The following is a 15,039-nucleotide window of genomic DNA, read 5'->3' as shown; positions in this document are numbered from 1 at the left end:
TGTACTTAATCATGTGGCAGGTGAGTGAACACAGCTTTGTATTAAACAGTTTTTATTTTGACAGGAAGCCCCTCAGTGATGAGCTTTCTGTCAGTGTCACTGCTCCTTTAGTAGGTGAGTTGCAGATGGATCTCACTGCTTTATACAATGAAACAGCAGCCAGTTAAATAAGATTAGTTAACTCCAAACACTGTTTTGGAAGATAAAAAAAGTTTCAAGAAAATGTAAAATGAAACCATAAATAAATGGACAAAAAAAACCCTGTGAAAGTAGAGGAGTGTAGGGACCACAACAAGAAACGAAAGTTAGAAGTTCCTGGTTTGCAAACGGAGAAGAAAGAGAAGCAGCATTAACCATTAAGCCGTCAGAACCTGGAGATGAAACTCTGTCACATTTTGATCTGCTTCATCTTCCTCTGTGAGTAAATTCTTCTTATTTCTTATTTATAAAGATGTTTGCAGGTTTTGCACTACATCAGAAATAGTGCTGAAAGCAGAAGCCAAGGTTGTCTGTAAGTCAATGTCCACCACTGTTCTCACAGAGCAGATGAAAGCCTGCATTCATACTGGTAAAGGTTTAACAGTCAATGGAAATGACAGAATTACAGCATAGTTTGTTGAGATTAAGACATACCCCGCCTCCTCGAGTTGACAGGTGTGCCAAGGTAAGTATCCCCGTCAGAATTTGTTTCCCTTACGTCGGAGCATTCGGTGTGGACGGAGAGCGGATCCAATTGCCTCCGCCTCCATTACATTACCGTTTAGTTTGTTGGATGATTTCAATAAAGCAAGGATATTTTGACTGATAATTATTTGTATCCTTCTCTAACTGTACTGTACAAAGAGCTAAAACGTCCAAAATTTCAGAAGTAATAACTCATTATTAGAGGTGTTTGTGATCTAAAAGCCCAGTGCGCGCTCCCGAAGCAGGGGAAACAAATTCTGTCGGGGATATCGACCTTGACACGTCACCTGGTTAGCAGCTGCGTTCAGACCGACAGCAGCTCGTTTGTGTTCAGAGTGCTGCTTCCTTCTTTTCCAAACCACTAAACCACATTTAGAGCTTGTAAGGAAACAACCTTATCATTGAGTTCAGGAGGAACAGCACAGCTTTAATGTTAACGGAATGAAAACTCTGAATATTAAGTAACTATTTCAAAAACCTCAAAGCAGATCAAGATCTTAATACAAACAAATAAGAGGTCAGTTTTCAAGCTTTTAACTGAGCGGTTCTTCAGCAGATGGCTTGTGTCGATGTCAGGAAGAAGCAGGGTGATTTTGTTCAAATGAAAAATATAAAGAGAGTGAATTTAAATGAACTACTTTAAAATGTTGTTCTGAATTACAGTGAAAAATCATCTGTCTTATTTTAATAAAATATCATCAAACTGCAGTGTTTACAGGAAGTTGGTAATAATTGATTGTTCATATTTTCTACAGACCTGCAGGATGGAAACACTGGACTTGCCAACGCTGAAACTCTCGTCTATGAAAGACTGGAAGGAGGAAACATCACAGTTGAATGTAAATTTCTGATCCCTGGAAGAAAGACATTGTTCTGCAAAGACAAATGTGAAACTGGAAACATTCTCATTGAAACAACTGATTACACAGCTCAGAGCGACAGATACAGCATTAAATATGAAAAAAAAAATTTCTCAAAGGATATTGTGTACGTGAGCATCACACAGCTGAACAAGTCTGATTCAGGATGGTACAGGTGCACACTGGACAGAACTTTACAACCATGTGATTTTCAGCTTGTCATCACAGGAGGTGAGTAAAGAAAATGTATTCATGTCCCTGAAGATGTGAACTTCTCACTGACCACAGTTACTTTTCTTTCAATAACCTAAATGTGTCATATTTACACTTCAGGTTAGTTCAATGAGTTGTGCTGTAAACACACATTAACCTCTATTACTCACATGCAGACAGAAAACCTGCTCCAAGCAGGATTGTGATTATTCTGATTTTTCCTTGTTCACAGCTTCAAAAACTCCAACACGTCATCAGCCTTTATCAACATCAACATTTCTCCTGTCGGCCTCCACAACAACAACAAACTTCACTTCAGCAAGTTTCGTACCTTCGGCCTCCTCTGAAGTCTTCAGACAGCCTCAAACAGCTGCAGGTTCAGGTACATCGTATATGCATGAGTGTGGATAAGAGTGTGGATCTGTCATTGTTTATCACAAAAATAAAAACCCTCATCCATGTCTATTAACAACACATCAGTGTGGAAGAAGCAGTCTGATTAATTCTTGAAGTATAAGTAGAAACAGCCACAGTGTAGAAATACACACAAAAAAGTATTGACATTAAAATTTAATCAGAGTATCAAAAGTAAAATTACCAGAGCTGTTTTATGATGAGGTTATGTTTGTGAATTTCTATCTGTTAATTGCTCCCAATGGCAACTTTTTCATAATTTAAACTGAATTATGTATTTGATGTAGGAGACAGAGTGTGTAAAAGCGAATATCTGAATTTACCAATCGATCTACATCCCTGTTCTCCCCCAACACCTATGGTCGTGAGCTGTGGGTAGTGACTGAAATAATGGCGGAAATGAGCTCCCTCCAAGGGTGGCTGGTGTTTCCCTTAGAGATGGGATGAAGAGTTTGGCCATTCAGGAGGGGCGCAGAGTAGAGCTGCTGCTCCTCCACATCGTAAGGAGCCAGGTGAGGTGGTTTTGGCATCTGACAAGGACGCCTCCTGGAAACCTCCCGGGTGAGGTGTTCCGGGCATGTCCCACCGGGAGAAGAGACCCAGGACACGCTGGGGAGATAATATCTCTCGTCTGGCCTGGGAATGCCTTTGTGTTCCCCTGGAAAAGCTGGCTGGGGAGAGGGAGGTCTGGGCTTCTCTGCTTAGGTTGCTGCCCCCGCGACCCGCCCTTTAAAAGTGGAAGAAGATTAAGATATTACATTTTGTAAAATTAATATAAAATTATGAAGGAAGTGAAGTTATGAGATAAATCTAGGAATGTAAAGAGCACAACGTCTAAATGAAGCACTTAAAAACTTACCACCACTGCAGATAAAAGCTGGTTGAGAACTTGGCTGACTTCTTAGTGTCACTACATGAGCTCTTGATGGCAGACAAAGATGTGATCAGTCAATATTGTTAATCAGTTTTTCTGATTTTCATCATGGAGATGAGGCTCATTAAATCCAAATCTTCTGGACTCGCTCTGTCATAATGTTCAGAAACTGTGTGCATGCTTAGTAGGAGTGTAGCTTATGGGAAAAACACATTTAAAGGCTTATTTTCAAAGGTTTGGGGTAAAGTTGCAGAACATTTGAATCTGATGAACTGGATGAGACCACAAATTCTATTCACTGAGTTTTTAATGTCCCAGTGACCATGGAAATGAAAGTGATGGTTCTCTCCCAGTTTGTTTAGATGGATGGGAATTTAAAATAATTACCAAGATTTGACTCAAGCTGCTGAGCTAAAAGTCTGGAGCTGAAGCTCAGTCTCATGGCAAAACATGAAAAACTGACAAAAAGTTGTTTGTGTGCACAGAAAACTGCCCTCTGTTTTCATTACAGTCATGTGACTTCAGTAATATCATTTCAACAGGAAGAATGATTCGAGTCCACAAACTTGAAATAATAGAAAAAATTCAACATTTTTATTTCAGGTTCTTCTGTGAGACTTTGCTGCAGTTCATGTTTTAGAAATTATTTGCTGTGGTGCACGTCTGTTTCCTAAGATCCTGTTAACCTACACAGATCATGCTTTATGTTCACCCACTCTTCACATTTCCAAGACCAAAGTCCAACAGCACAGAATGATTCAAGACACTGAGCAGCAGTTTATTTACTTGACAAATGATCCATACCCAGAACAACAACTATTCCCTCACAAAGAGAAACAAGTTACAATTCTCCAACAAGAGCAAAGCTCAACAACATTTCACGTCGTTTTCTGAGAAACTCGTGAAAAGCAGCATTTGAAGTTTTGTGTCTGTGTGTCTGTCATCCAGGTTTGTCCTTGGAGCTGGTGATACGTTTATCTGTGGTGGTGGTTCTGCTGCCTGTTGTTCTGCTGCTCATCTACAGAATCACGGCCGAGGCCTCTAACGGTGAGTTACCTTCAAACATTATTTAAAACCTTTAAGATTCATTAATTGACAACAGAGTTATTATACTTTTGCATTTTGATGTTTGTTTTCAATTCAGTTTATTTTCTATTTTCAGTTAATTTCCAGAGTGGATTTTCATATTTCAGTTTTATTAGTTTCAATTATTATCCTGAGGAGGGCATATGTCAGAGGCAAGATTTAAGATAAGTAGTACAGGTATTACAATAAAAACTGTATTAGCGACACACCTGCGTTAGACCTGTCCAGGGTGTACCATGACTCTTGCCCTGTGACAGCTGAGAAAGGCTTCAGCATCCCCACAACCTTAATAAGGAGAAGTGGATTTAATTTAAATAAATTGCATTTTTGTTTTTAATGTATTTTAACTGTAATAACCTTTATTCAAAATATTTCTTGTGGTACTGATTGGTTGCTGATAAACTCAGTGTTTCACAGGACAGGCACACACACTGGACACACAACATTTTGTTAAAATTGTATTACGTTTTCAGAATAAGTAAGTCAAGCTAATGAAACTTATTACCTGTCTTTTCTACAGGTTTGAACAGCAGGAGACACTCAGCATTTGACCACACTGAGGTGATTTATCTCAGTTTGTTTTTTCTCTATGTCATCTTTTAAAAATCTGTACGAGACTGGAAAGAAATGGCATGGTCCTGGGTCATTTTGGCCCAGCGGTTTAAGTTTCCTGTGCTTTTTGTCATTTTTTGCATTACGTTAAGGTTGGGTTTCCTACGTCACTCTGTTCAGTAGTCTCCCTGTGTTGTTGCCTTCTGTGTCTCCCCCTGGGTGTCTGCATTTATATGGTTGTGTGAGTTCTTGTGACATCTTGTTTTCCCCAGCCTATCATGGCTGCCTCTCTCCCTCATGCTCCTCATGTTCTCTCTCCCTCTAGTTTAGTTTATATTTTTATATTTTATAGTTTTGTATCGTTTTCCCTCGAGTCAGCAATGAAGCTGCATTTTGAGTTCGCCCCCATGTGTTGCGAATCCTGCATTTTGGGTCCAATCTCCTGCCTGTCACAGAGCAATTCATGACAGAAAAGAAAAACAAAAAGTGATTTCATGGTTTACAAAAAGTTCATGATTTTCAATTTAAATTGGTAAATGCTGACCTAATAGGAAAATGTTAAAACAATATTTCATTCCAGTTTCAATCATATCGAGGCGATCGTGGCTCAAGAGTTGGCAGTTCGTCTTGTAACCGGAAGGTTGCCGGTCCGAGCCCTGGCTCGGACAGTCTCGGTCGTTGTGTCCTTGGGCAAGACACTTGACCTACCGCCTCCTGGTCTGCCCCAGGGCAGCTGTGGCTACAACTGTAGCTTACCTTCACCAGTGTGTGAATGAATAGTGGAATTGTAAAGCGGTTTGAGGGCCCGAAAAGCGCTATATAAATGAAATCCACTATTATATGATTCATTTAAATCTACTTTTCACTTCTCTGTGTACTATAAATAGAACACACAGCTTCTGTTTCCATCCTGAAACTAAAAACCTGCTGCGCATCATCATCTTCTGCTTTAATATGTCTTTGCTGTCATTGTGTTTTTGTCTTTTCTCCTCAATTCAGTCAGTTTGTCATTTTTATTTTCCCAGATTGGTCTCAGTGAAATCGATCGTCCAGTCTCCTCATGTGAAGACTCGACCTCGAGCAGAGATCACGACCAAACCTACTCTACACTCAGACACAATAACCAGTTTTCAGACATGAACTCCTGTGAAGCTGAATGACTGCATGAGCGTACCTGTCATTTTTCTCCCATTGCTTCCATCTTTTAGCCCAGTATCGTGTCAAAACATGTAATAGACACGCTGGTCCACCGTGTACATTTGACACTTTGCCCCTTACAAAACATGAAATGGACACACATGCAGAAGTTGCAGTAACAGCAGAGGGAGATTTATTTCAAGCCAACATGAAAATAATCATCGGAAAGCCTTTAAATAAATGTTATTAACACATTTACATGCATATACATATTAGCCACCTAGCTTAACTGTTTCTGATGATTAAGGACGAATGTACTTGGTCCTCACTACCGACTTCATGGCTTTACATATATTACTCCCCCTGCTGGTAATGCAACTTCTGCATTCATGTCCATTTCATTTGTTGAAGAGGTAAAGCGTGCGATGGACACTGTCGACCGACGTGTCTGTTACACGTTTTGCCGTGATATCAGTTTGATCCTTTAGCCACAGTGTCAATGAATGACGTACATGGATCTACAGTCTGCCCAAGTCACCTATTAGAAGGTCTACTTTTTAATTAAAATAAAAGTCATTTCAAAGTTTCTAAACTATCTGGAATCACTCGTCTCATTCTTTGTTTAAAATATGTTGTCAGGACACATTTGTGTCTTAGGAAGAGTGTGGATTCCAAATGCAGAAAGACTTGAACTCAAAACACAGCGTTATTAGCTACCAAATGGCAAACTTAACAACACATACAGATGAGTAAAACAGGAGCAAACAGACTGAAAACTAACACTGACAGGGAGAAGGGAGAACACACAACATGAGGGGAGATCACAACAAGGGAGTGAAGGAAACTAAAGGCTTAAATACACAAGAGGTGATCAGGGAGATGGAACTCACAAGAACACAGGTGAACAAAATCTGACAAATAAGACAGAGGATGCAAAACTGAATGTACGGGCAGGAGATGTGGGACTAACAAAATAAAACAGGAAGGAACACACTGAGACTGAGACATGACACTTGGACTGGGGATAAACAGACATGGAGACATGACAGACTGGGGACACAAAAGGATGAAACACAGAGATGAATGTCTTGAGATATATTAACTCATTCACTGCCATTGACGTCTATAGACGTCAATTGAAAGCATACGTTTGAAAATGGCTGGCAGTGAATGAGTTAACTACAGAAGACAGGGAACACAGATATGCACAAAAAATAAACAAAAACAAACCACACAGACATGAACACAATGGGGAGACCAGAGGTAAAACGACACAGAGACACTGGAGACACAACACAGGGACGAAACAGACTGGACACAAAAGGACAAGAAATCAAGAAATATAAATAACAAACTCATAGACAACAGAGTTTAACATATTCAGGAAGTAGAAGCTAAATTAACTTGTAACTTTCAAAGATACATAATTACATAATTTCCTTAGGTACAAATAAAGTATTCTCATTCTGATTCTGATGTAAATAAGTCCAGAATAAAACTGGAAATATTGAATCAAAGACTCGGGACCATGACAGGTGTAGGCTAATTTTTTTTTTATTGTCAGTATCTAGCTCTGTTCATTTCCATGTATCTGATGCTACTTTTTGAGTTTGCACCTACACCCTCAGCACACACTTCCAAATGTCTTGTTGTTTACAGCTTGGATAACTTTCTCAATATTGAAAAGATAAACGACTTGCAGGACATTTTCTGATGAGAACGAAAAGAATCAAACAATTAAGTCACTAGACAGGTGTACTTAATCATGTGGCAGGTGAGTGAACACAGCTTTGTATTAAACAGTTTTTATTTTGACAGGAAGCCCCTCAGTGATGAGCTTTCTGTCAGTGTCACTGCTCCTTTAGTAGGTGAGTTGCAGATGGATCTCACTGCTTTATACAATGAAACAGCAGCCAGTTAAATAAGATTAGTTAACTCCAAACACTGTTTTGGAAGATAAAAAAAGTTTCAAGAAAATGTAAAATGAAACCATAACTAAATGGACAAAAAAAACCCTGTGAAAGTAGAGGAGTGTAGGGACCACAACAAGAAACGAAAGTTAGAAGTTCCTGGTTTGCAAACGGAGAAGAAAGAGAAGCAGCATTAACCATTAAGCCGTCAGAACCTGGAGATGAAACTCTGTCACATTTTGATCTGCTTCATCTTCCTCTGTGAGTAAATTCTTCTTATTTCTTATTTATAAAGATGTTTGCAGGTTTTGCACTACATCAGAAATAGTGCTGAAAGCAGAAGCCAAGGTTGTCTGTAAGTCAATGTCCACCACTGTTCTCACAGAGCAGATGAAAGCCTGCATTCATACTGGTAAAGGTTTAACAGTCAATGGAAATGACAGAATTACAGCATAGTTTGTTGAGATTAAGACATACCCCGCCTCCTCGAGTTGACAGGTGTGCCAAGGTAAGTATCCCCGTCAGAATTTGTTTCCCTTACGTCGGAGCATTCGGTGTGGACGGAGAGCGGCTCCAATTGCCTCCGCCTCCATTACATTACCGTTTAGTTTGTTGGATGATTTCAATAAAGCAAGGATATTTTGACTGATAATTATTTGTATCCTTCTCTAACTGTACTGTACAAAGAGCTAAAACGTCCAAAATTTCAGAAGTAATAACTCATTATTAGAGGTGTTTGTGATCTAAAAGCCCAGTGCGCGCTCCCGAAGCAGGGGAAACAAATTCTGTCGGGGATATCTACCTTGACACGTCACCTGGTTAGCAGCTGCGTTCAGACCGACAGCAGCTCGTTTGTGTTCAGAGTGCTGCTTCCTTCTTTTCCAAACCACTAAACCACATTTAGAGCTTGTAAGGAAACAACCTTATCATTGAGTTCAGGAGGAACAGCACAGCTTTAATGTTAACGGAATGAAAACTCTGAATATTAAGTAACTATTTCAAAAACCTCAAAGCAGATCAAGATCTTAATACAAACAAATAAGAGGTCAGTTTTCAAGCTTTTAACTGAGCGGTTCTTCAGCAGATGGCTTGTGTCGATGTCAGGAAGAACCAGGATGATTTTGTTCAAATGAAAAATATAAAGAGAGTGAATTTAAATGAACTACTTTAAAATGTTGTTCTGAATTACAGTGAAAAATCATCTGTCTTATTTTAATAAAATATCATCAAACTGCAGTGTTTACAGGAAGTTGGTAATAATTGATTGCTCATATTTTCTACAGACCTGCAGGATGGAAACACTGGACTTGCCAACGCTGAAACTCTCGTCTATGAAAGACTGGAAGGAGGAAACATCACAGTTGAATGTAAATTTCAGATCCCTGGAAGAAAGACATTGTTCTGCAAAGACAAATGTGAAACTGGAAACATTCTCATTGAAACAACTGATTACACAGCTCAGAGCGACAGATACAGCATTAAATATGAAAAAAAATATTTCTCAAAGGATATTGTGTACGTGAGCATCACACAGCTGAACAAGTCTGATTCAGGATGGTACAGGTGCACACTGGACAGAACTTTACAACCATGTGATTTTCAGCTTGTCATCACAGGAGGTGAGTAAAAAAATGTATTCATGTCTCTGAAGATGTGAACTTCTCACTGACCACAGTTACTTTTCTTTCAATAACCTACATGTGTCATATTTACACTACAAGTTTAGTTCAATGAGTTGTGCTGTAAACACACATTAACCTCTATTACTCACATGCAGACAGAAAACCTGCTTCAAGCAGGATTATTATTATTATGATTTTTCCTTGTTCACAGCTTCAGACACTCCAACACGTCATCAGCCTTTATCAACATCAACGTTTCTCCTGTCGGCCTCCACAACAGCAACAACAACAACACAGCATGGGAACGTCAGTTCAGGAAGCTTCACAGCTTCATCAGCCTCCTCTGAAGTCTCCAGACAGCCTCAAACAGCTGCAGGTTCAGGTACATCGTATATGCATGTGGGTGTGAGTGTGGATCCGTCACTATGTTTATCACAAAAATACAAACCTCATGGAAGAAGGGGTCTGATTTATTCCTATAAGTATGAATAGAAACAGACACATTGGAGAAATACACAACTCAGAAGTAAAAGATAAAAGTATTTAAATTAAAATAGATTTAAAGTATCAAAAGTAAAAATTCCAGATTCGCTGCAGGATGAGGTATATTATTTTTGTTTATTTAAACATTTTTCTTGTTATTCCATCTTATTGTACCCTCATTATAGCTTGAACGAAATTTATATCATTCTTTATTTGAGTATGTTTTGTAATATTAAGCTACAGAAGTGAAGTTATAAAATAAATGTACTGCAGTAAAGATCAGACACGGGGCCATTTACATAAAAAGGGAAAGACCAACTCTGAATCGAGGAGGGGGCCTAAGGCTACATCTGTCACCATCTTACAATGCTGTGATTGCAGCCATTGCCAACTCTCTGTGAATGGTACTCATGGCCATTGATCAGTGGTTGTTGATCAATGGTCAATGGGATTTTATCAATGGGCATTCAGTGGTGCTAGTTTCAGTCATTGTGCAAGTGTACTTTTTATAAGATTGGGGAATCCTGCAGTCAGCTGAGACTGAAGAAGTCACTTGGATGAGTGACGAAACGTTTCTCCCACTAAAAACACGACGTCCAGATGAACAGAATTAACCTCTGGGGTGGCGCCAGTGTCCGGCAGCCTCGCCTCTGTCAGTGCGCCCCAGGGCGGCTGTGGCTACAACGTAGCTGCCATCACCAGTGTGTGAATGGGTGGATGACTGGATGTGTAAAGCGCTTTGGGGTCCTTAGGGACTAGTAAAGCGCTTTACAAATACAGGCCATTTAGCATTTTTTTTTATCTGTGGTTGGTTGAATGACTGAGACTTTGTTTCACAAATGCATTTATTACATATCACATATTTAGAGTGTAACAGCATAAAATCTGTTCTATTACGTTGCAGATAAGCTGCTTCATGTGACTCTGATTCTGGTCGCTATGATCACCATCTTATCAGCAGCTTTGCTGATTTTCTACAAGAACAGGAAGATTAAACTAAAAGGTGAGCCTGTAGTAAACAAATTCATCTCTTCATTCCACAACATGACCGGCATGCAGGTTCATTTCCTGGAGATTAACCCTAAACTTAATGTTAAGCCAAACCTTTATAATATATTGTGTAATATTTATTATGGGGACTTTTTATTGCAAAATGTGAAAGTGTAAATAACTTTATGCTTTAATAATAAAAGTAACAAGAAAATCTGAAAGGGACCGAAAGCCCTGTGACACGGTCATTGGTTGCAGTTTACTTCAAATCAGTCATTGTTTAATGATTTCAGTTCTTTTTCCTCATACTGTTCAGTTCTTTGAGTTCTGTTACTGTGTGACTTAATGTGACATAAATACAGATGTTTATTTTTTGCATGTTTTTCAGGACCTATGAAAACTGATCATGCTGACATCTCACAGGTGGGTTTTAGGAGTTATGAGTGACCTGAGCTTCATTACTACTTGATTAGGATCAATCAGCCAGTTTGTTCTCTTTCTCCAGGCCAACTGGCTTTATGGAAACATCACAGAGGATGAAGCTCAGAACCGTGTAACTCCTGTGCAGGTGTCTTCAGTTTATGACTACCCCGAAGGCTCGCAACCAGATGGAGTTGAAAACCAAGAGCTCTACAGCCTCGTCACCGCTCCTCAGAACACAGTAAATAGAATCATGGTTTGATTTTAAACTCTGGCATCAGAAACAATGATCGGTGCAACATTTTGGGCAGTAAAGTAATTCACTAGCTGTCTTGATCGATCTGTTATACTGTCTCTTATATTATAGTGATTTACTACATGCAAAAAGTTGCTGTTTGATTCCAGGCAGAAACAGAAATTGCTTCAGGAAGAGCAGCAGATGTAAAACTAAATCAAAACTCTAAAAAACTCTAAATCAAACCATGCAGAGCTGCCAGCTGTGGTGAAGCCTTGTGACAAATCAGCAGCAGAAATGACCAATGACAGTTAAACAGTGCAGTGATGGATCTTTTGTTAAAACAGCAGAGTGGAAGCTCACAGGCTTGTGCTGGTATCAGTTTCTGTAGCATAAGTAAAATAGATTTCTATTTTAAATCACTCTTACTTTATCAACAAGATGAAGGTAAACTTTTTTTAAGAGTTCACAAATTTAGTCTATTTTTTAACCTACATGTACAAAAATTATCTTCTGTCTGGTAGTATCTCTAAATGTTCATGTAATTACAAATTCATTTTAAGATTCTGAAGCTTGATGCCACCTTTTTATTTCAGGCTACAGATGACATGAATGATGCTGATTACACTGAAGTGGATTTTTCCCACATTCCTTCCTCCAACAGCGCCCCCTGTGGTAATATATGTGACACTGTCTACTGTACACCTGCGATTTATGCCAATCACCCCAACGTTGGTTCACCTCCTCTGTACTCTACTGTTGAAATACATTAGATCTAATGCTGTGGATGGCACCTCAGTAGTCAGCAGGTGAACATAATTAGCCTTGGATAAATGCAATATTTTATGATAGTTACTCATTATTTAGCTTAAAAGATAACTAATTCACTTTTTTTTCAAACTATGGTATTTCCCAATAATGTTATTGTCATAATTGACAGACAATTACATAAAATCATAATATTAGTGCTAGCTGGCGTTAGCCAGTACAATTCCGGCCACCTTTTTGTTCAAATATGGCCACTTGTGTTTACAGAAAAGAGAATAATGCATCATTAAAGACCTCAAAAAGCTGGTCCAACTTTTTATTTAAAAAAAATACTCTCTGTGAAGTTGTCTCTGTCTGTTACTCGATATAAATGGTAAATGGCCTGTATTTATATAGCGCTTTACTAGTCCCTAAGGACCCCAAAGCGCTTTACATATCCAGTCATCCACCCATTCACACACACATTCACACACTGGTGATGGCAAGCTACATTGTAGCCACAGCCACCCTGGGGCGCTCTGACAGAGGCGAGGCTGCCGGACACTGGCGCCACCGGGCCCTCTGACCACCACCAGTAGGCAACGGGTGAAGTGTTTTGCCCAGGGACACAATGACCGAGACTGTCCGAGCCGGGGCTCGAACCGGCAACCTTCCGATTACAAGGTGAACGCCCAACTCTTGAGCCACGATCGCCCATTTCTGGATTATATCCAGAAATGTTTGCCAACAGTCTATATTGAGAAGGATATTCTAACAACTTTACTGAATGCAGTGTGATATCCCAAATGGAAAAGATATATATAAATCTTATAACGTTTGTATCTGTCTTGTGTGAAACTTGTATGAAAAGCATACAAGAGTGAAAACAGATATAAGATCCCTTGAAAAATTATAAATGAAACTTGTATGTTTTGGATACTTACTAAAACAATATATGAAAGTAATGAGAAAGTGGACAATAAGTCCAGCTCATTTCCTCTAATCTATTCAGTCACAGAACATTTTATTGCAGGTTCACACAAGAATTTGAGGGATGAATTTAAATGTCATGTTATGTTGTCTTTTTCCACATGTATCCCGTGTGTGGATAAATGTCAGTGATGGATGTCTCTTATAATAGCAGCAGTAGTTCTGAGAAGATCTCTTTGTATCCTCCCGACCTTTAATACAAAATGAAATAAGAGCTGGTTGGAATGAAATTCTACAAACTGTTTAATAGATATTGGCCACAAATATAAGGTCCCAACAGTGTCACCGTAAAACTTCTTATTTATGTCATTTTACACTGAAAATGATGAATGTACTGAATTTACTGTATTAATTTAACAAATTTTATTTTGTTAAATTAAAAACAATATTATTATATTCATTTAAGCTATTGCATTTGCATATATATGTATATGTTTTATATCTGTTATTTATGTTTCACTGTGCTCAGCATTACAGTATTTTTTTAGGATGCAGTAAACTGTAAAACAATAATGCTGTTTAAATAACTGAACTGTAATAAATCAACTTTGTCTTGTGATCTGAGGTCAGCAGAGATTGAAGTTTACTGCCTCTACATCACAGCTAAGAGGTTTAACAGTCTTAATATCCAGCATTAGGTGATTAAAAATGATCAGAGGAAACTGTTTCCTGCTAATAAAGCATTTCTATTCTTAATCAAAGATAAATCAAAATATAAGTTTGATCAATATGTAAATGAGAAATGTAGTTTGAGTAGTAGAAATGATGATATCTGAGAACTGTGTCACCGACTCTTTATGACCTGTATTTGTAAAACGCTTTACTAAGGACCCCAAAGCGCTTTACACATCCAGTCATCCACCCATTCACACACACATTCACACACTGGTGATGGCAGCTACATTGTAGCCACAGCCACCCTGGGGCGCACTGACAGAGGCGAGGCTGCCGGACAGTGGCGCCACCGGGAGAAAAATTATTAAGTATTGTCATTGTTAAACACAGAACCATGATTTGTGGTTTTACTGATAGTAACACAGTCAGATAGACAGAGGGGATAAGGTGTGGGTGGACCTTGGATAATTAAATGTCAGCACCTTGATTGGATGGCTAAAATGTGAAGATGTGACATCCAGTGAAGGAAGGGGGAGAAAGGGTGAGTGGGTATAAAAGGGGGATGAAGAAGAGATTCTGAGTTCTTCCCTTTTGTCTTCTGTGAGATGAGCGGTTCAGACAATTGGATCTAAGAGGTTCACAGTTCAAATTCCAGCAGCGATGCTCGAGGGGAAACTGCAGTCCAACCTGTAAATGTGGAAAATTTTGTATTTTTTGGCTTTTCATCTGCTCATTTTTGCCTCTTTAGTTAATTCAGATGGATTTTCATTTACATTTATACTTCCACTGCCCAGTGGCTTTCCTGCTGAGTGATTATCATCAACTCAGAACATGAGGATAAGTGCATCTTCAGATCCAGGTGTGCTCATCCTTTCTCCAACCTCTCCTCACCAAAGATAAGAGCAAAATCAGCATTAGCTCAGGTAGATAAGTGAGTAGTAAGACAGTAAAAATCATCACTTAAACTATTAGATTTCTTTTTTGCTTTTGCTAAATTTCTTGCATAAAATTTCTTGCATTTAAAGTCTAAATTGTGGGCATTCACTTTCTAACCTTTTGTGAAACAGTAAAGTCTGAGTCGTATTCTTTATTAGCTCACAAAGCTCTTACAGGTTACCAGGTCAAGACTTTATAATCAGAGAGCACAACCAGACTACCTGTATAGGAGTTTTTTGTGCCATACTCGACAGTTGGGTGCTGGGTCATT

At 38.9% G+C, this 15,039-nt stretch overlaps 2 protein-coding genes across 2 annotated transcripts; both read left to right on the top strand.

Moving 5' to 3' along the window:
- Positions 1-311: 311 nt before the first annotated feature.
- On the top strand, positions 312-6,365 carry LOC147305624 (uncharacterized). The gene is made up of 6 exons (XM_086277710.1): positions 312-417; positions 1,440-1,775; positions 1,990-2,139; positions 3,994-4,092; positions 4,652-4,692; positions 5,709-6,365. The coding sequence occupies exons 1-6, from the start codon at positions 378-380 to the stop codon at positions 5,841-5,843; spliced, it is 801 nt and encodes a 266-aa protein (XP_086133836.1). The 5' UTR covers positions 312-377; the 3' UTR covers positions 5,844-6,365.
- A 1,520-nt stretch (positions 6,366-7,885) lies between these two features.
- On the top strand, positions 7,886-13,646 carry LOC147305623 (uncharacterized). Its single transcript, XM_086277709.1, has 7 exons — positions 7,886-7,991; positions 9,014-9,349; positions 9,564-9,734; positions 10,740-10,838; positions 11,214-11,248; positions 11,331-11,486; positions 12,077-13,646. The coding sequence occupies exons 1-7, from the start codon at positions 7,952-7,954 to the stop codon at positions 12,251-12,253; spliced, it is 1,014 nt and encodes a 337-aa protein (XP_086133835.1). The 5' UTR covers positions 7,886-7,951; the 3' UTR covers positions 12,254-13,646.
- Positions 13,647-15,039: the final 1,393 nt, after the last annotated feature.

The sequence above is a fragment of the Aulonocara sp. 'chitande type north' Nkhata Bay genome, linkage group LG20 (assembly GCF_057382095.1).
Source record: "Aulonocara sp. 'chitande type north' Nkhata Bay isolate Kocher_YH1m ecotype deep benthic linkage group LG20, A_spYH_male_GT1.1, whole genome shotgun sequence".
Lineage (NCBI taxonomy): Eukaryota > Metazoa > Chordata > Actinopteri > Cichliformes > Cichlidae > Aulonocara > Aulonocara sp. 'chitande type north' Nkhata Bay.
The sequence above is the reverse complement of the archived record's forward strand: the minus strand, read 5'-3'. Positions and strand labels throughout refer to the sequence as shown.

Coding starts and splice junctions, on each gene's coding strand:
- LOC147305624 (XM_086277710.1), top strand. CDS start 378: ATGAAACTCTGTCACATTTTGATCTGCTTCATCTTCCTCT. Junction 1,776..1,989: donor TCAGCTTGTCATCACAGGAG/GTGAGTAAAGAA, acceptor CCTTGTTCACAG/CTTCAAAAACTCCAACACGT. Junction 4,693..5,708: donor CAGCATTTGACCACACTGAG/GTGATTTATCTC, acceptor TTATTTTCCCAG/ATTGGTCTCAGTGAAATCGA.
- LOC147305623 (XM_086277709.1), top strand. CDS start 7,952: ATGAAACTCTGTCACATTTTGATCTGCTTCATCTTCCTCT. Junction 9,735..10,739: donor TCAAACAGCTGCAGGTTCAG/GTACATCGTATA, acceptor ATTACGTTGCAG/ATAAGCTGCTTCATGTGACT. Junction 11,249..11,330: donor ATCATGCTGACATCTCACAG/GTGGGTTTTAGG, acceptor CTCTTTCTCCAG/GCCAACTGGCTTTATGGAAA.